We start from the raw sequence: 21541 nt of genomic DNA, 5'->3' as shown, positions 1-21541 counted from the left end.
CTTGGGAGTACAGTATTTATGGCTGTGAGATAGGCCTTTGTCTTTTTCTGTTGATGGGTGATTAGTGTGTATTGTTATGGGTGTATTGTTGTGCTAAGAAGAAGAGATTATCTGTTCCTGTAGTTGATGGGTGTCATTCGTTGACCTTTTGCACGTTGTATTTTTGAGAGCTGGGAGCCAAGTTTTGTTGAGCTTCATGCTTTCCTCTTTTTTGTTGAAACTGTGCTGGTGCTTGTGGATTTCAATGGCTTCCCTGTGCAGTCTGACGTAATGATTGCTGGTGTTGTCCAGTATTTCGGTTTTTTGAAATAGAATTTCATGTCCAGCTACTGCAGATTTTTCTGGTTGTTTTAGTCTGCAGTGTCTCTCATGTTCTTTGATTCTGGTGTGGATGCTTCGTTTTGTGGTTCCAATATATACCTGGCCACAGATAATCTCTTCTTCTTAGCACAACAATATATACCTGAACAGATAATCTCTTCTTCTTAGCACAACAATACACCCACAACAATATACACTAATCACCCATCTACAGAAAAAGACAAAAGCCTATCTTACAGCCATAAATACTGCACTCCCTAAGCCAAACTACACCAGAGCACAGGTTGCTGTCCTCTGAAGATGCCGGCCACAGAGACTGGCGAAACGTTAGGAAGAACAACCTTCAGAACACGGCCAAAGAGCCCGAAAAACCCAGAACAACAATTAGATCCCAGCTGTGAAAGCCTTCGCGAATATATTACTTTACTTTATTTAGATTTATACCCCGCCCCTCTAGACAAAGTCAACTCGGGGCGGCTTACAAAAAATGATAAAATACAATAGAGTGATATAGTTATTAAAACTTAATAATACAAGCAACTAACGAGTGGATATATACACTATCAAGATGGGAAATTAAAGAAACGAAACAGTTAATTGGAGGGAAGTCCTGCCTAAAGAGCCAAGTTTTTAAATGGCTTTTAAAAACACTCAGTGAGGGAGCCAGGCAGATTTCCGTTGGTAGATTATAACATATGGAGCATAGCTACTGAAGATGAGGAAAAAAAGACCAAGTAATTCTGGATCTTATGAATACTATTAGCTGTGAAGAACAAAACTGGGTAAAGAGGACAGAAGAAAGTGAGGATTATGTGAGAACAAAACTAGGTAATACTCTTCTACTTATCAACATATACTTTAGAGGAAAATAATTCATTTTAGTTCATTTATCCTCAAAAGAATACAGATCAACTATGATAATAATTTTTTAGGTCCTAAATTTCCTTAGCCAATTTGGGGAATGCTGGGACTAATAAGTAACTTTTCCAACCTCTGGATATGTTTAAATAGCAGTTGGTAGGATTATAAAGCTCTTCTGGGCAGACAGGAAAAGCAATATGCCAGCTGTACATGTGACCGAGACGTCTCCATTGCCATCTCATCTTCTGATTTCTATGACCTTTACCGAGTTATGGAAATTAACAGAAGTTGTGTCTGTTTACTTCATTTCTAACGGGTTCGTTTGCACCATTTATCTCATTCACCAAAAAGTAAATAGATCTCCTGTAAAGGTACTGTTATATTTTCAGAAGCCCATTTCTACCTGACGCCAAATAGGACTTGAAGGAGGGTACAGATCCCTGAGACAAAGAAGATGGTGCTGATAAGGTGACTCTGGGCCAAAGTATCATGCTCCAGGCAAAGTGCTTTGGAAAGGATGAGAGGGATTGCGACAAGACCTCCAAGTGCAGTCAGGTAGTGCTACAAAAAAAAAAGAAAGAGAAAAGGCAAGTAATGTTTACCAGGTATGACAACAGAGGGAACAAAATCTTTCCTCTCATGGCATCCACAGTATGAAACAACTGCCCTAGAGAGTCCTGGATGACTCCTTCTAAGTGCCAGATATGCTACTAAGGCATTTTAATTCCACCTAGCACGGGACACCCCAGAAGAAGAGAATGGAAAACCTGTGTATTCTCTACCTAGAAAACCCTGGAAAGAGTCACCATAAGTCAGAATTATCATTACTATTCTTTCAATTTAGTTTAATTGAAACTAAATCTCTCTCTCTCTCTCTCTCTCTCTCTCACACACACACACACACACACACACACACACACACACACACACACACACAAACACCTCCAGTTTTAAAACTTTTTAAAAACCACTCTTTAAAATACAGTTGCATTTGTTATTATATTTACCATTCTATTTACCATTCTAACATGGTTTAGAGATTTTACGAGCCACTTTGAATTAATTTATAAAGAAAACTAATTTTACCTATTTTTTTTAAAAAAATTACATGAATATTTGTGATTGGAAGAAAAAGGTACACCTGCTGAAGTTTCCTCCTCCACACAATTATTAAAGGTACAGGCACCCTCACCTCTGTCTCTAATGCATCATGTAACTTGTCCCTGGAGACCAAGCTAATGGCTAAAACATATTCTGCCTGGGGATACTCAGTCTTGAAAAAATGTCTCTCTCTATACCAGACATATTTAAACATATTCCAGTGGTTTAAACCCTCTCTCCCCAAAAGATGCTGTTGGACATAAAGGTGAGTTTGGGAGTTTGCTGAAGTATATCCATCTCTCCACTTCCCTCCCTATGCAGCTAATAGCCTTTTAGGGGAAGAGATTTAAATTGGAGGAAATGACTAGAAACCACTTCCACTACAACTGTCCCAATGCAAATTGCCCCCATTTCTCCCCACCCCCACCCCTCTTTGGTTGCTTTTTAAGCAAAGAAGACATACAGGAAATCCCCTCATTTATTTGTCACATCTTCTTCATCCTTAGCACGTGGCTCAGTGGATATAGTGGTAAATAACAATTGAAAAGCAATGACAAAAATGTGACCACAATGTTTTTTGACTTAGCCATGATCTCTGCACCTCTACCTTCGGTTCTGCTGCTACTATACAGAGCTTGGAAGGTTAGTACTAAAAAATAATTCATGATGTGACTTGTTACAGAGGTTTAAAAAGGAGCACCATGGTGTTTATACAGATGGCCACGAACTTTCGATTCCCTTCCCTCTAACCTCCCTGACCACTCAGACAAGGAGGCAGGACAGGGAAACCCAGGCTCCTGCCAGGGATGGTCAAACAGTTGAAGAAGAGGAGAGAAGTGTGCTCCAACTGGTGTGTGGGTCACTGGCCAGGGAGGCAGGGGAATGGACTGTACAAACCAGCATGAACCTCCAAACCAAGGTTCATGCCCATCTCTAAAGGCTGTATTACAAGGGGGGAAAAGACTTTTACACTGTTCTGAAGGAAGCAGCTATGTTAGTCTGCTGTAGCAAAAATAACACAGAGTCCTGCGGCACCTTTAGGGCTAACTGGTTTTATCTAGCATAAGATTTCATGGACTTCAGTCAGGTTCTTCAGATGCATGTTGGGTAGCCTTTGTGGATGGTCTACTCTATTACCTTCTACTCAGTCATGTCTGTCTTTTAGACTGCTTAGTGTTCCAATACACATCTGGCCGATATGTTGCCTTTATGTCCTTCAAAATTTATTCCTTCTCAGCTATATTTTGGTTTACTTCATCACACAGCACGCAACTGCCAAGAATTCCTGACTGACTATTATTTTCAAGCCTTACCTGGATTCCCAAGAAAATGCACAGGTACCAGGGAGGAATATCTGTAACACTATAAGCGAGTCTACTGCAGTCTTTGCTGAGGCCTTTCTGTTTTTCTTCACCATCCAGAACCGTGGCACCAACTTCAGTGAAGTCCTGGTAATGTTCTCCATCATCAATCTGCAGAAACCAAAGGAGATCATTCTGGTTAGTGTGGGCAACACAGGACTTTACGCTGCTACCTAGCCAAAGATGAAAAGAAACAGAATGAAAAAAAGCCAAAGGAAACTATCTGGATCCATTCTTAAGGGAAATCTTTCAAACTGACCCACTTTTTAACTCTTTCCTTCTCTTCAAGGCAATGTATTTCATGCTAAACAAACATCTCAGAAAAGTTATAGAGAGCCACCTCTTTCACCACCCCAGTTCTGCTTTTAAAATTTTCCATCTCTATATTATTCTAAGTTCTAAGAGCCACAACCAGGGAAATCTGAGATGGATGTTAAAATATGTGGTAGGTTTCAGAGCAGACCATAGACTTGGGTGTTGGCCTTATGAACCCTCCTAACTTGACGACGGTTCTCCAACAGGTTCCCTGTTGTGAAATCAAGAAACTAGCAAACTGCTTCATAGAGTTCCTACCGGAAGGGGCAAAAAAGAGAGACTGCCAAATATTCAATTTGAAATGTCCATTAACATTTCTGTCTTTTATAGAACATACGGGCACTGAGTGCTAAATGCCTGTGTGAGCCAAACAGGGAGGAACAGCAAGCTTATAAGAAAGCCAAGGATTATGCACAAAAAAATTCTAAGGGAAAAGGAGTTGAACAAACGGCCTTTCTCCCCAGATAATCCAATTAGGCTTGTGGATCACAGAGTACTGAATGATTAGATTGGGGGAGCAGGGGGAGGAAATGGGAGAATAGATTGCAATGGAGTGTTCTTGAATTAGGCCATGGTTGGCTGGCTGGAACCCTGAACAAGAGTGTTTCACGATTGATTACACACTTCAGAAAAGTCCAGATTACAGTATTGGCATTTGATAACATTCTGATCTGGTGGCAACATTTGTTAATTTCACATAAAAATTAGAACGAAACAAATGTATTCCTCAAGAATACTGAAGGGAGCCTGTCCCAAGTATGCATACCTAGGGTTCTAGACTTAGAACCTGTTACGGCATGTAAAGAGTGTTGGGTGGTGGGAATGAGAAAGAGAAGTACAGTATCCATAAGACCATTCAAAATCTTTAAATGCTAACTTTAATTTCTGTGCTAATATCATATTCAAGATGCAACTTCAATAAATATATATATTTAAAGCAGAGACTACGTGAGCCATAATGAGCAGGGAAGATAGTCCACAGTTCCGCTTTTCTGCTTGTCAAATTTAAAGCAGGAGAGAGTGTAAGTGGCAATATGGTACAATCTCAGAGGCAGAAATGTATTAGAACCCTAACAGTTCTTTTCGTACAACAGAAAAAACAGCTAATTTTGCAATAAATCCGAGCAACCCGCCCTCCCACTGTAAACACAACCTAAAGTTGTTCACTTGGCCCACTTCTTCTTCTTCTTCTTCTCTCTCTCTCTCTCTCTCTCTCCACTTACCTACTCATATTTAAGTTTATTCTGCTGGCATTGAATTTAAAAAGTAAGTACAGACTTACTACAAACGTAGGGTTGTCCAGTCCATTTGGGTCTTTGTTTGAGGAGGTCATCTCCACTTCCAGGTCTCTTCAAGGACTTCTTTGAAAAGCCAGAGAGAAAGGAAAGAAATGTTGGCCATTACAAACCCCATGCTTCAAATTCTGAACAAGCAGCGAGGAGCGAAGCTACATGAGACTGACTTGCAGGAATCCAAATTCATTTTCAAGCATTCATGTGAGAATTACTGCAAAGGAATTTTTCCCCTTTACCAGCTAGCTGCAATTATTTTCTCCCTGTTTCTGCTCAGTTATTCAGTAACATGGTTTGAAACGGCTCAGCTTGAGACAAAGCACTGAATCAGTCACTAAAAAGGCAAAAAATGCTATGGATGTCACAGATTTTCAGCGAAACTGCTGAGCACTTCACCCTTGCTTTAAAAGACATCACTTGTTGAATAACTAAGAGTCATTTGCTTTTTAGACAGCACAATTTGGGGGGGGGGGATGCAAAGAAAGGGCAAGAGTATAAAACCTTACAGACATACTTGAATTTTGTTCTTGCTAATTTGACAGTCACAAACTGGTAAACATGTTTTTTATTGTTATTCCCTGATTTTATTATTCTTGTATATGCATACCTGATACAAATTACACCGCTGCTCCATGTGAATTTAACAGCCTTCAATATTAGCACAATGGGGAGTAGAGGAATTTCTTTAAGAAAGCAACGTGGGAGTACAAATTTGACTTAGAATAATTTACTTGACAACTTTTCCATTCCTATCAATTGATCTCTGTTCCTCTAAGAGAGTAAATATAGAAATGGAAGGGTCCTTTGATTTGACGTGCATACGCCATTAAGCAAACCAGTTCTTAGCATCTGGCACGCCAACAGCACATGCACAGGAGGGGTGACTAGCTGAAATAGGATCCTGTATTCATGTCATGTTCCATGTGTAACTATAGGCTTGTCTTGCAATTTGCAAATCTAAATGGTAAACACATCTCTCCTATTCTGGCCAAGCTGCACTGGCTGCCCATCCATTTCCGTGTCGACTTCAAAGTGTTGATGCTTACGTATAAAGCCCTAAACGGTTTAGGTCCTCGATATTTGGCGGAACGCCTGCTCCCACTCATGCGAGCCAGGAGGTGAGGCTGGGGAGCCTAACGCCGAGGGAGGCCCGGAAGGAGTGAACACGAAATTGGGCCTTCTCGGCGGTGGCTTCTCGCCTCTGGAACAACCTTCCTCCAGCGATTCGTGCAGCCCCTACGCTGGGCACATTTAAGAACCAGCTAAAAACATGGTTATATGTTCAGGCCTTCCCCCCTGTCAATACTTAATTTCCTTTCTCTTTCTATCTATTTGTTTTATTATATGTGGTGTTGTTTACTTGTAATAATTTTTATGCTTTATTGTATATTTTTTATGGAAGCCGCTCAGAGTGGTCAATCTGACCAGATGAGTGGGATATAAATAAATAAATGAATGAATGAATGAATGAATGAATGAATGAATGAATGAATGAATGAATAAATAAATAAATAAATAAATAAATAAATAAATAAATAAATAGTTTACTCTTTCTCCTGGTCATGCTAGAGGAAAAAGGAGGGGAGCATGTGGGCCAAAAACACACTAGAACTGTTTACACCCTGAATGTGCCTCACTTTCTATGATTTCAGAAGCTTAGCAGAGTCAGGTCTGGTTAGTAATGCTAGAGATCTCTGTGTAAGGTTAGGAGAGCACCTTGCCTGAAACACTGCAATGTCATCACCTATCAGAGTTGGCAATACTAGACAAGGTAGATCAATGGCCTACTTGTGCATTTGGTGCTAAAACATAGTTTACCAGTGTATACAAAACCTCACTGTGAAAACACTGGCAGAAATTCTGTTGCACCGCTCTGCGAGTGCAAGAGACATGATATCAGAGCTGTGGCAAATCACTGTTGATTAAAGTCTTCCTTTGGTGATATTGAGGCGGGCATGACTCTCTTGATCAGTGACAACTGGCCTTTAATCAATGGTGATTTATCATTATTAACGACATCATCCCTATTGTGCATGCAGAACTGAGTAAGAAGATTTTAGCCAATATGTGTTTGGCTGCTAAGAAATTATGCAATTAAATGCATCTTACATGTAGCCCTCAATGATTTTTATTCACCACCACCCCACTTTTTTTTAAATAATTTGAAGCAAAAGAACCATGGAAGAGAGAAGCTTCTTAAACATTTCCTTCATTTTTGCCACGAAAAATCAGCCACTTGCGTTTCCCTTACAGGGCAAAATAAATCGACATCAGTAAGAGGGATAAAAGCAACTAGAGGGTGTATGGAAAGATTTATTTTCAGCAAAGAATCTGGGAGCAAAGAATTAAGCAGCCTCTCTTTCTGTGCCAATCTTCTGCTTCTAACTGTAGACACACATTCTTCTAAAACCATAGAATGATTTATGTAGTATTCAGTTAACCCCGTGAGTTATGTATTACACACTGCAAAAGGCAACATCATCTAATTCCAGTTCAGTTATCTGATTTTTAGTGCCTGTCCAGCAAAATTAGGAACCATGAAGCACAAAGAAGAAATCAGCAGAGTCTGGGCAACCCCAAGGCTTGCAGGAATATAAAAATATTCTGAGCAAGGTTATGCTCAAAATCCTGCAAGGTAGGCTTCAGCAGTATGTGGACCGAGAACTCCCAGAAGTACAAGCTGGATTCCAAAGAGGCAGAGGAACTAGAGACCAAATTGCTAACTTGCGCTGGATTATGGAGAAAGCCAGAGAGTTCCAGAAAGATATCTACTTCTGCTTCATTGACTATGCAAAAGCCTTTGACTGTGTGGACCACAGCAAACTATGGCAAGTTCTTAAAGAAATGGGAGTGCCTGACCACCTTATCTACCTCCTGAGAAACCTATATGTGGGACAGGAAGCAACAGTTAGAACTGGACATGGAACAACTGATTGGTTCAAAATTGGGAAAGGAGTACGACAAGGCTGTATATTGTCCCCCGGCTTATTTAACTTATATTCAGAATACATCATGCGGAAGGCTGGACTGGACGAATCCCAAACCGGAATTAAGATTGGCGGAAGAAATATCAACAACCTCCGATATGCAGATGATACCACTCTGATGGCAGAAAGTGAGGAGGAATTAAAGAACCTTGTAATGAGAGTGAAAGAGGAGAGTGCAAAAAACAGTCTGAAACTCAACATCAAAAAAACTAAGATCATGGCCACTGGTCCCATCACCTCCTAGGAAATAGAAGGGGAAGACATGGAGGCAGTGACAGATTTTATTTTCCTGGGCTCCATGATCACTGCAGATGGAGACAGCAGCCCTGAAATTAAAAGACGCCTTCTTCTTGGGAGGAAAGCGATGACAAATCTTGACAGCATCTTAAAAAGCAGAGACATCACATTGCCAACAAAAGTCCGAATAGTCAAAGCTATGGTTTTTCCTGTCGTGATGTATGGAAGTGAGAGCTGGACCATAAAGAAAGCAGACCGCCGAAGAATTGATGCCTTTGAATTGTGGTGCTGGAGGAGGCTCTTGAGAATCCCCTGGACTGCAAGGAGAACAAACCTATCAGTTCTAAAGGAAATCAACCCTGAGTGGTCACTGGAAGGACAGATCCTGAAGCTAAGGCTCCAGTACTTTGGCCATCTCATGAGAAGAAAAGACTCCTTGGAAAAAACCTTGATGTTAGGAAAGTGTGACGGCAAGAGGAGAAGGGGACGACCGAGAATGAGATGGCTGGACAGTGTTTGCAAAGCAACCAACATGAATTTGACACAACTCCGGGAGGCAGTGGAAGATAGGCGGGCCTGGCGTGCTCTGGTCCATGGGGTCACGAAGAGTCGGAGACGACTAAACGACTAAACGAACGAAAAATATTGAGGATTTTTCACCAAAGGAAGTCAACCAGCCCATTGAGGATCAAGAGTGCCTACAGACCATAGAATTCTGATAGCCGGAGCACAAGCTTTTCACACCCTGGTACTTTGCTAATGAGTTTGTTTTGGTTTGTGAATGGTCATCAGCAGGTAATCACAGATTTTGTTTTCAAATATGATTGCTCAGTCATAAAGGTTTGTCTGACAAATCATACTTCTGGGATACTAACAGAGTTCAGCTTCTAATGATGGCCTCTTTGTAATGTTCAATTTGGTCCTGAGAGGTACTGCTGACTCATTTTCTAAGCAACGGGTACCTATTTGCTCAGTCATTCTGGACCACTTTTCTGGCAGAGAAGGCAAAGCTTTGAAGGCTCTCCCATCCCAACACACATCCCATATCAAACTTTATTATACTGCCACACCTAGCATCAAAGTTTGCTTTGTGGCCAACTTGTTTATTATACTACAAGTCAAACAAAAAATAATGCTTAAAATCCTGTTGCTTTGTTATGCATGCAGAAGGCAAACAGCAAAAAATTCAGTCCCTTCTAGTTGGCAGTTTACCTACTGGGATTCTCATGGCCATGCATATCTGCTAACTTGGCATGTGCTTCAGTATCCCAGCAGAGACTCAAGAATTGTCATCTAAAAGGCTCTCAAAGTAGTTTGCCTTCTGCATGCTTTAAAAACCCCACAGGATTTCATCCCATAATTGGTTAAAATGATTTTAAAAACCTATAAGCACCTGAGCAGTTTAAATCCCAGTTCCTGAGCCTGACTTCCTATTGATCCGCATACCTCCATCTTGTCAGGATTTGATTTCTGCTTGTTCATCCTCATTCTGGCCACGTCTGAGCTCCAGCAGCATTTATGGATTCTGATTGCTTCCTTGGTTTTCAGTGGAAAAGAGCAATAGAGCTCACTGTCATCAGCATATTGGTGCACCATGAGGCATCTTATATTAGCCTTGCAGTGATATGGTTAAACTACAGTACTGCAGTTAGGACTCTTCTCATGACCTGATCGCGACAAAGGTTGACTCAGCCTTCCATCCTTTCAGGGTTGGTAAGCAACGTACCCAGCTTGCTGGGGGACAATATGTTCCTTCCATAGTTATGTTATAAACTACCCAGAGAATGCTTTGATTCCTTTGGGACAGTATATAAGCAGCACACTTTGCTTTTGCTTTGCTCATCACAAGGTACAAGTAACTACTCCCAACAGCTTCATGTGGATGCTAAATAAAATAGAGGATAGGGTAGAGCCTTGTAGCCATGGAAATAACTAGAGTAGGGCAACTGAGGCTGAGGCTGTCAAAATTTAGAGGTGAATGTACTGGTAGGAAAGTAATTGGCAACACTTTCCAGTACTCGTTTCTTTCCTTCTTTCTCTTGGAAGCATTAACCTGACCTTTCTAGGGTATTCTCATGTTTCAGGACAGAGGGCGTGGGAAACGGTGCTACTTTCCCTGGGTGTCAAAACTGTTAGTTACAGGTCTCCTACTTGCCAAAGGCCATGGAATAAAACAGTGCTCCCTCAACACCACCTTTTGAGCATGTTGTGACAAGAACGATCAGAATCACTGTAATACAGGTCCTCCAATAAACAATCTTTTGGGTTACATCTGGGTGTACAAGTGCGGCCCAGACCATCTTTTTTGTCGTTCCATCATATCCCCTGGTTTCCAAACCTTTCAAAAAAGCCCAGCCATCCTTACCCAAGCAGCAAATCCCTCCTCTCCATGTTGCTGAAATAGTCCAATGAAAAGGCAACAGCCAATACAACTGGTTCTAGCAACGTCGCAGGAGTTGCCAGAATGACGAAAAAGGAAGGAAGACAACATATTGACATCAGCAAGAGTCGCGATCACAGATGGTCCGGCGACTGCAACTGGTCCAGAATCGAGCGGCGCGGCTGGTGAGTGGTGTGGCCGCCAGGGAACATATCAAGCCGATTCTGTACAAGTTACATTGGCTACCAGTTGCTGCCCGGGCCCAATTCAAAGTGCTTGTTTTGACATATAAAGCCCTAAACGGCTTGGGCCCTGGATACCTGAAGGACCGCCTCCTTCCATATGAGCCTACCCGGCAGTTAAGATCTAGCCAGGGGGCCCTTTTGAAAGAGCCGTCCCTCAAGGAGGTAAGAGGGATGGCTTGTAGACAAAGGGCCTTTTCGGCAGCTGCCCCCAGACTATGGAATGCCCTCCCGACTGAGATTCGTCTGGCGCCGACACTGATGACATTTCGGCGCCAGGTCAAAACCTTCCTGTTCCAGAAGGCTTTTAACTGAAATAATATTAGCTGTGGGTCCGATGGCAATTTTATATATATTTTAATTGTATTTTAATTGTTGCATATCTTTGTTGTATTTTGGATGCTGTAAGCCGCCCAGAGACCTTTGGGTAGTGTGGGTGGCATATAAATTAAATAAATAAATAAATAAATAAATAAAAGTGGAGGAATTTTCCCAAGCACTTCAGGAAACCCTTCCAGGCCTGGCTGATGCAAATGCACCTGAACGATGGGAACATTTCAAGAACGCTGTTTATAACACCGCCCTGTCCACATTTGGCAAGAAGACCAAAAAGACGGCCGACTGGTTCAAAGTCCATTTGGAGGAGTTGATGCCAGCCATCAAGGATAAGAGGAGAGCTCTAGCAGCATACAAAGCCTGTCCTAGTCAGTACAACTTGCAGGCTCTTCAACTTGCTCGTAGCAAAGTCCAACAGGCTGCCAGGAGATGTTCCAACGATTATTGGCTTCAGCTCTGCTCTCAGATACAGATAGCAGTGGACACAGGTAACATCAAGGGAATGTATGACGGTATCAAGCAGGCTTTAGGTCCAATACAGAAGAAATCTGCTCCCTTGAAGTCTGCTATGGGCGTGATCATCCAGGACCAAGCACAGCAGATGGAACGCTGGGTGCAGCACTACTCTGAGCTATATTCCAGAGAGAATGTAGTAACCAAAGAGGAACTAAATAACATCGAGGCCCTGCCTGTCTTGGAAGAGTTGGACAGCGAACCAACTTTAGCAGAAATGAAAGTGGCCTTGGATTCCCTCACCTCCAGCAAGGAACCTGGGAAGGATAACATCCCTGCTGAAGTGCTGAAGTGCTGTACAGAGATCACCACCACCGAACTGTATGAAGTCTTTCGTCTTTGCTGGAGGGAAGGTGGAGTACCACAGGACATGAAGGGTGCAAACATCGTCACATTGTACAATAACAAAGTAGACAGGGGCGACTGCAATAACTAACGTGGCATCTCTCTTCTCACCGTTGTAAGCTGCTTGCCCATGTTGTGCTGAAGAGACCCCAGGTGCTTGCAGACAGAGTGTATCCAGAATCATAGTGTGGATTTTGAGCTATAGATCCACCACTGGCATGGTATTCTCCTTCAGACAGTTGCAGGAGAAATGTAGGGAACAACAACAGCCACTCTTTGTGGCCTTCATAGATCTCACAAAGGCCTTTGATTTGGTTAGCAGGGATGGCCTTTTTAAAATACTTCCCAAGACTGGATGTCCACCTCGACTCCTTAACACCATCAAGTCCTTTCATGAGGAAATGAAGGGCACTGTAGTTTTTGATGGCTCAACCTCAGATCTCTTTAACATCTGGAGTGAAACAGGGTTGTGTCCTCATGCCAATCCTTTTTGGGATCTTTTTTGCTGTCATGCTGAATCACGCCTTTGGAACTGCAACAGAAGGTGTCTATCTCCGGACAAGATCAGATGGAAAGCTCTTTAATCTCTCTAGACTGAGAGTGAAGACCAAAGTCCAGCTGAAATGCATGCGCGACTTCTTCTTCACCGATGATGCAGCTGTTGTTTCCCACGCAGCTGAAGACCTCCAACAACTCATGATTCATTTTAGCAAGGCCTGCCAAGACTTCGGATTAACAATCAGCCTGAAGAAAACACAAGTCGTGGGCCAGGGTATGGAGTCACCTTCCTCTATTACCATCTCAACACAAGAATTGGAGGTTGTTCATGACTTTGTGTACCTTGGCTTAACGATCTCTGACACTCTCTCCCTCAATGTTGAGCTGGATAAACACATTGGCAAAGCAGCTACTATGTTCTCTAGACTCACAAGGAATTTTAATAAGAAGCTGATGGCATATACCAAGATCCAGGTCTATAGAGACTGTTTCCTGAGTACACTCCTGTACTGCAGTGAGTCCTGGACCCTTTGTGCATGGTAGGAGAGGAAGCTGAACACGTTCCATATGCGTTGTTTCCAACACATTTTTGGTATCACCTTGCAGGACAAAGTTCCAAATAGAACGAGTCCTAGAATGAGCTGGAATTTTTAGCATGTATACATTACTGAAACAGCAACATCTACGTTGTCTTGGGCATGTCATGAGAATGGCTGATGGTCAGATTCCAAAAGATCTCCTGTTTGGAGAATTAGTGCAGGGAAATCACCCCAGAGGGAGACCACAGCTGCAATACAACAATATCTGCAAGCGGGATCTGAAGGCCTTAGGAATGGACCTCAACAGATGAAAAACCTTGACATCTGAGCATTCAGCCTGGAGGCAGGCGGTGCAACATGGCCTCTCCCATTTTGAAGAGACCCTTGTCCAGCAGGCCGAGGCAAAGAGACAGTCCTGAAACCAGCAAAATCAGGGAGCTGGACAGGGGACAGATTGTATTTGTCTTCAGTGTGAAAGGAATTGTCACTCTCGTATTGGCCTCAGCCACACTAGACGCTGTTCCAAGTCTTCCATACAGAGCATGTTACCATAGTCTCTCAAGACTGAAGGATGCCTAACGATAACAATTCATCCTAAGAGGGGGTATTGCAAATTCTGGAACAGATTCTGGCTTAATCTGTTCCACAGTGACAGACAGAGGTCATATATGGTTGTCTCTAGATTACTGACTATTAGGCTGCACATTAACAACCAACCCCTAAAAATGTGCACAAACAATTAACCCCTAAGAATGTAAGAACAAGTTTGCTGGATCAGATCAAATATCACACAGCAATACATAAGCACAAACACCATCCTCATAGCGCTATTCCTCAGCAATTAGTATTAAGAGGCATACTAACTCCAGTATTTAAGATATCCTTATCCTTCCCAAATTTGTCTAATTCCTTTTTAAACACACTCAAATGTCGCCACATCTTCTAGTAGAAAATGCCATACTTCTACTATGCACTATATGGATTTATTTTTATTACTTCCTAAATTCCCACTTCTTAACTTAATTGGATAAGCAGACGGAAAAGGAAACTTATTCCAATTGAGTTTTTCTGCATGGTGGTTAGAATCCTACTCGTATTCTTGAAAGGCCTGCTTTACTTGCTGCGGCTAATTGTAACTAATTGACTAGATATTAGTGCACATTTTGTTGTTGTGCAATCAGGTTTGTGACTAGGCATATGACTGAGACACACCCCAATACCTCATGAGATAGTTTCAATTAGTTGTGCCAAGTTTGCAAACCTTACATAAACACCAATGGGATTCTAATTGATTTATAGTTTATACACCTATTGTGTGTGGCCCCCAGTTGTTTCATACCACCAAACTGTATCCAACTTACAGTTATTCTAATAAGGTATTTGAGGTAACTGAGACATTTAAAATGTTTTTTACCATTGCTAACTCCAGTGAATTTCCATGGCTGAGCAGAGATTTGAAACCAGGGTCTCCTGCATCCTACTCCGATGTAATATCGACTACATCACACTGGCTTTCTCATAGGGGTTAGTGTTCTGGGAGAGAGGATACATCTCCACCCTCTCAGCCTTCAATAAGCACTTCACCACCTTATGAGGTGCACTGGAGTCCTCCCCAGGCCTGATGGCCAGCCTGTGTGAATTCTGTTTGGCCTAGTCAACCAGTGGCACGTATTTACAGCAGGTGGGAGTGGCTCCAGCTCCATGAAGTGCAGGCTCCATCTCTGCCGTTCTCAGCTGCCACCAGGATGCTTCCGGCTCTAGCTCCCATGTACTGATGGGCAAGTATGGCTAGTGTGGGCAAGCTCCCTTCTTTACATGGGATGCCACAGTCTCACCCCACCAGCATCAGGGGAAGGAGGCGGCCTTGAGGAGATGATAGGGGTGGTATTCATCCCCCTATCCTTCCCCACTCCAGTGGCAGCACAGCTGTCTGATTGATTCCCCTATTACTTGGGTTTTTTCCTCAAAACAAAGCATACCACACGTTAACCTTTCCTCATATGGCAGTTGCTCTTGACCTTTGATCATATCCAAGATATCCCTCCAGTGCTCCGAGTCCACAAATTATGACAGCAGGAAGTACTTGTCCTTCCTATCTTTACAGAAAGGAATCAGCAGTTTCTTTTGGCAGAAGAATCACAGGGAAAGGCAATACTTGCAGTGCCCTTCAACCTACTTCAGTTCTGACAGTTGCCCTTTTGTTTCTATGGAGCAGCCGCATTTCAACAGCTGGAATATCACATCCTGCAACTACATGGGGAACAGGCAGTTACATGCAGATATTATATAATCTTTAGTTCTACTTGGGAAAATAACCTGTGCCATTGCAAGAGAATACAATGGTCCTTACACAGAGGAAAGATAACAGGCGCCCCCCTTTTTATGCACTCCCCCTATTGCAGGTCATATAGCTGGGCTACAAAGAGGTCTTCATAGAACTCTGCAGAGGAATGTCCACATGCAGTACAGGCAGAGCTGCATCTTTTCAGTAAAAGGCAAGTTCTGTAGTTCTTACCAGAAGTCAACCCCATCAATGATGGAAGACAACAAACCCAGACTTTAAAAAATAATGATGATACAAGGCCAGATTTTCAAGGAGTGAGCTTTTTTTTGCCTACATCTTCTGGTATCTTGCTGTGCTGACTCTGAAATTTTTGGAAATGTAATTTTAAAAAAGACTGAATACTAAGAATTGAGCAAGACCTTGGCTGAATTGCCTAAACTATAAACCATTCTGACTAACAGGTCCTTTCCTTAAGTTTGATGGTCTCCCTGCTTCCTGCATCCAAGGGTCTTTCTCCAAACAGCCAGTAAGCACAATTTCCCAACTTTTTTTTTAGCAGGTGGGAGCAAGGACACAAATAATCAGAAACAAGTTAAAGTTTAGCTATCTGTACTGATTGTGTTCTAGTATTGTGATCCATTATGATAATGCAGGTATGTAGTTATCAAAGAACAGGACAGGTTATTATGACCATGTCAGTGAGGTTAATAAACTTAACTAAGACAAGAAGAAACCCAAGACTGTAATAATAAAATGAACAATGTTTAGATAAGAAAGTTAAAGTTGCATCTAAAGTACCATAAGTACGTTTGAGAACTGATAACACAAGATCTTGTCTTCACCTTGCCAGGGTGGGAGTGCCCTACTTGCATATTCTGTTACAACCAGGTTGCTTAGGTGGGTTACTCCTCTGAGTGGCTAGATAGTGTTTCCACCGCAATATTTATCAGCTAAAACCATAAACATTATTGGAAAGTATTTGCTCAAGGCATTAATAGATAGTACAGAAAAGAGGAAAAGGCAAACTTAACTTGGTGCCATTACCGTATATAGGCTTTATTGGAATCAACCTGGGATAACCAAATTGTGTGGCTACCATCTTTTGGACAGTTACAACAGGCCCTCCTTTCACTCACTTGGAACCATTTATTTTTATTTAATTAGCATACATCAATCATTTTATCCTCCTCCTTTCTATCTAAGAATTGGTTGTGGCGTTCAACAAATTAACTGAATAAATTTTTCGTTTGGCATGCTGAAGTTTGAATCTGCACAGGCTACACATGAGACAATGTTTTTAACAGGCCCTCTCCTTAAGTTTCTGTTTGCAGGAATCTAAAGTGAGTAGGAGACATGGGGACTGATTATTCACTCTTTTATTGCATTTATAGCTCACTTTTCTTCTAGGACATGCTATCAAGACCACTGTCTGAATTCCATGGACAAGTGAGAGCTGGTGGTCATATTCAGCATGTATTATGTACCTTGGTCTTTTGGAGATTCAAGTGTACTGCTCTTAGGTCCTGTGGATGCTGCTGCTGTGCATTAAATCTCCTGTGCATCTCCATATTCTGTCAATTCATAAGGCAATGGTACCCTCTCAGTTCCAGCAAGGGCCTAAGTGTTACCAACTTGACTCCACAGCTTTAAGAAGATAGTTGACCTCTCCAACCAGCGAAGAGGCATCAGGACTTACATAGCTCTCTCCCCTAGATCCGTGGTTCCCAACCTTGGGTCCCCAGCAACGTTCCCTCTAATTTTCATTCCTACTGTGCAGAAGCCTTGACCCATGTGTGTGTGGAGGGGCAGGGCTTCATCCAAAAGGGGAAGTAAACAAACCAGCTACCAGCCATCTGTGAGCAGCCCCAATGGAGATCTGTGTGCATGTGCATGGACCTCACAGGGAGGTCCCCAGATGTTCTTGGACTACAGCTCCCAGAAATCCTGGCCAGCACAGCTAGTGGTGAAGGCTTTTGGGACTTTCAGTCCAAAAACATATGGGGACTCAAGGTTAGGAACAACTGCTCTAGCTTAATCAGATACTTTGAGCAATTTTTCAACCATGTAACACAGATTCCTCTCACACTTGATCTTGCCATGTCTTGCCTTGCTCCATGTACTTGCCTTTCTTTTCCTTGAGTCACCACCCATGTGAGTATGGGACTCATTTACTGTCAGTAGAACTTTAGGTAGCAAAAATGACAACAGCTATTAGGGATATGCAAGAAGAAAACTTTTAAAGTTTGATTAGGTCCAGGTTCTTTCAGAGGATGGCTCAGTCCTTTTGCTAAACACGAAAGGGATTCTTCCACTTTGGAAGTGGGCAGGGGCAGAGAGGAAACCACAGAAAGCAGCCGTATTTACTTGGGAGAGGAGGAGGGGCTGAGATCAAGTGTGACAGGTTTTTTTTTAGTAGGAAGTTATTTTAATAAAAGAACGTCTAGGTTGCTCAAGGAACCACAGTATAATGTTGAGTATGATACAGGAACAGTGGCTTTTCTGCCTGCCTCTCAGGAATCCGCTTGCTCCCAATAGACTCTGCTTGAATATTTGTACACAAATACTAAGAAGCTGCTATAAAACTCTGATAAGCTCTCCTTCAAAGAAACTAAATCTTGTACTGTAGTGCTGTTTCTGCTCTTCCTGCCTCTCTAGTAAATGTTTGCAAGCCTTTTTTTAAAACAAACATTTGACATGCTTAAAAAAAGAACACAGACATTTCAAAGTGATTATTCAAGTCTTAAGAACATTGTAAATAAAAGTACAGTATGCAACCACTTCTTGGTTTTGTCCTGTGACTGAGCCGTCAAGCCACAGTCTTGTTGTCAGCATGTGTATGGCAAGTGAATTTAATTAGCTAGACTTCCTTTTTGCTTTGATATGTTGCATACAGAGTGTATGATCCTTAAGCAGAATATCAGCAGATCATCTCATGTGGCAATTGCATGTAATTCACTATTAAGCAAACAGAGAAAGAGTGATGACCTACTTTTTTTTCAAAAATACAACATACCAGTATTTTAAGTATCTTCTAAAAATACGCAGTTCTTTCCAGTCAACCAAATAATGCACATTTAATCAGAGAGAGGTGGACAAATTTGAGATGCTGCTCACACTAATGTAATGTGGTCCTTTAAAATGTTGCTTCACAACAGACCCTATCCAATTCCCAGCTCCATTTTTAAGTCAACCACCCTCTATTGGGATGGCAACTACATAGCACCCACATGTTACAACATGCCATGACAGAGTTGTTGAAGTCTGGTTTGCTGTGATATCAAATCTGCCTCTGCACTGGGCACAAACCACACCCTGAGTCCATGCATTTTTGTTGGTTTGCAAATTCTACTTTGTCACCCAAGCCCACAAGTATCGCTCATCCTGGGTTTGCTTCTCCAGCTACTCTCTATGAAACAGGAATCAATAAAAAAGGCAGGGGAGAAGCAAATCAGAAATAGAGAAGATTTGCCAAGTTTGTTAGGTGGTCTGCCATGGAAGCAATACATGAACAGTTGCTATGTTACACCATGTTAAGACTGTGGCTTGTCACCCTTGCCTTCAGCTGTGAACATGTCTAGTGGGTTTTCAAATGCACCAAGAGCATGGTGGTGTGTTCTGAGATATAAACTGTACTTCATAGATATGATTGGCATCAAATATGTACACATAAAACTTTGTAAACAGGTTTGTATTTGCTTTCTTTTAATGAAACTTCTAAAATATTCTGGATAAGGAAACTTCATTTCACAGAGGCTTAAAGATTAGCTGAACTCATTCAAAGCATCCTAACGCTGTGTTAAATCTGCATTAACCTTGTTGTTGTTGCTGTTACAATGTTCTGTCGAGTTGCTTCTGACTTAGAGTGGACACTATGAATGAGTGGCCTCCAAAATGTCTGGTCCTCAACAGCCTTTCTCATCTCTTGTATGAGAATCTCTTTCTCAAACCTTTGGCTTCCTTTAGGGAGCTAATCCATCTCATATTTGGTCTTCCTCTTTTCCTGTTGCCTTCAAAAAGGACATTAACCTGCTACGTGTTAATTACATTAGCTCTCATGCCCAAAAGGATTATGCGGGAAGGATTAATCGCTTCCTTGATATATGTTTCAATCCTCTTATCAAACAAATGAAATCACAAGGCAACTCACTGAGCAAAAAAAAAAAAAAAAGGAACTGAAAATAGGAACGTATGACGGGAATAGGGTAGATGAGAACTTCCTCCTCCTGGCCCTGTAAGATTTAATAACCGGAATAGTGTTCTGTTCTTCTCTGTACCTATTCCTGCTGATCAAATGCATAATCTAAGCTGCTTTGGGGAAAATAAACCTCGCGAAATGCCACATTGTGTTCAGAATACAGTGTGAAAACTTTAAATGTGAACAGGGTTGACCAGCAGGCTAGGTGATCGAAGATGAATGGGTGGGAGACGCTTCCCAGGATGGGGCTATAACTCAGCTCAATGTTTCCTTCTCTGTAGTTTGTTTAAGTGGTAGAAATGCCTGCTGGCTTACTTAGGTTACTTGTCTTAACCTAAGGGCATAGGTTCCTGGGTTCCAGTCCAGGGCTTTAAGCAGTTTTAACTCAAATTACATATATTCCCTTTTCCCCTCACAATAATCCTGCGATATAGGTAAAAATGAAACATAGCAAGTGAACCAAGATCATTCTGTTACATAAAGGAGGGACCAAAATTCATGAAGAGCTGAGCAAAAAATTCTACCAAGCTATACAAACTTGACTTTCAATAGGTCTCCTGTTCCTTAAATAATCTTAATTATTTAAGGAACAGGATAAATAACCAAAGCACAATTACTGCTATTGTGGTTTTAATTCATCCAATTTGTGGAGTCTGAGAGTATTAATACAAGGCGCCCATGTATCCTTCAGTCACATTCTTTTTTTAAAAAAAAAATCATGTGCAAATTCCTGTGCACAACAAAAACTGTATATATTTGAAACACATGTACAAAGACACTTAATTTAATGGGAGGAAAAGCATTATGAAAATGCATTAAGATTGTCCATTAGGAAAAAGGAAACCAGAATACGCACAAACCTCCACCTGGGAAACCCAAACAAGATCCTGCCACCCAGTATGGAACTTGGACAGGGTCAGAATGCTGAAAGGATACTGAGAAATATAGCAAAAACAAAACGGTCAGGTGTTCACATTCCTTGCTGCAACACAGCTACAGTACCTCAGCTGCCATTTAACATTTTTCAGAATAACTCTGGTTTGTCTCCTCGTGTTCTCTATTTTCAGTTAGAATCTTTTAATTGCCCCAGAATGTTTTGTGGTATCACAAACCCTGATCCAAACATTGATCATTTCTTGCTGTCTCCAAGTCTGATTCGTCTGATCTGTACCACTGTGGCAACAGATGCCTGTGTTCTCCAAGTGCTATCTGACTGTTAACCTGTTCCCTTTACCTGCCCATTCATAACAGTGTTCCAGGCAAGGGGTAAAACAAGTAAGCAAATGCTGAAGGAAGGCTGAGAGAAGAGACCCGCTTCCTTATACCTCATAATTCCTCATAATCTAGGCAGGGGAAAGGGTTAAAGAGGATACCTGAGCTCTTCAATCAGTTCTCTGTTCAGTTGCTCTTGGTCGTCTAAGGTGCGAGCTGAGGTAGTGCCTTTCCTTCAGGGCTTGGGCACTGGCGTCATTGAAACTGCTCTGGGCTGGAGTACAAGAATAAATTGAAGAGCTGCCACAATGCCAAAACCAGGCAATTTGTATGTGGGTGTAGGTGGCACTAAGAGAATAAAGGAAGGAACAACATCAATGACAACACAAAGTGTTGGAGATTCTGGCTTGTTTGCATCTGGTATGGACTGGTGGAGAAGATATATCAGATCCACTTATCCCCACCCTGCAATAAAAAGAGGAGGACCTTGCTCCACATTCCTGCGGCTTCTAAAATCATACA

The 21541-nt window shown here is 41.9% G+C and overlaps 1 protein-coding gene across 1 annotated transcript in view; it reads right to left on the bottom strand.

The window, feature by feature from the left end:
* The window catches only part of LOC110089003 (solute carrier family 23 member 1), a 46340-nt gene extending 25073 nt beyond the window's left edge, over positions 1 to 21267 (bottom strand). Inside the window, exons 1-4 of the mRNA XM_020811715.3 lie at positions 21181 to 21267; positions 5242 to 5320; positions 3597 to 3755; positions 1586 to 1743 (exon numbers count right to left, since the gene is read on the bottom strand). Coding sequence (XP_020667374.3) covers positions 1586 to 1743; positions 3597 to 3755; positions 5242 to 5292 — 368 coding nt within the window. The 5' untranslated portion in view covers positions 5293 to 5320; positions 21181 to 21267. The remainder of the gene's footprint in view (positions 1 to 1585; positions 1744 to 3596; positions 3756 to 5241; positions 5321 to 21180) is intronic.
* Positions 21268 to 21541: the final 274 nt, after the last annotated feature.

Source organism: Pogona vitticeps, chromosome 5 (assembly GCF_051106095.1).
Source record: "Pogona vitticeps strain Pit_001003342236 chromosome 5, PviZW2.1, whole genome shotgun sequence".
Taxonomy (NCBI): Eukaryota; Metazoa; Chordata; class Lepidosauria; order Squamata; family Agamidae; genus Pogona; species Pogona vitticeps.
Note: the sequence above shows the minus strand (reverse complement) of the source record. Positions and strands in the feature narration are given on the sequence as shown.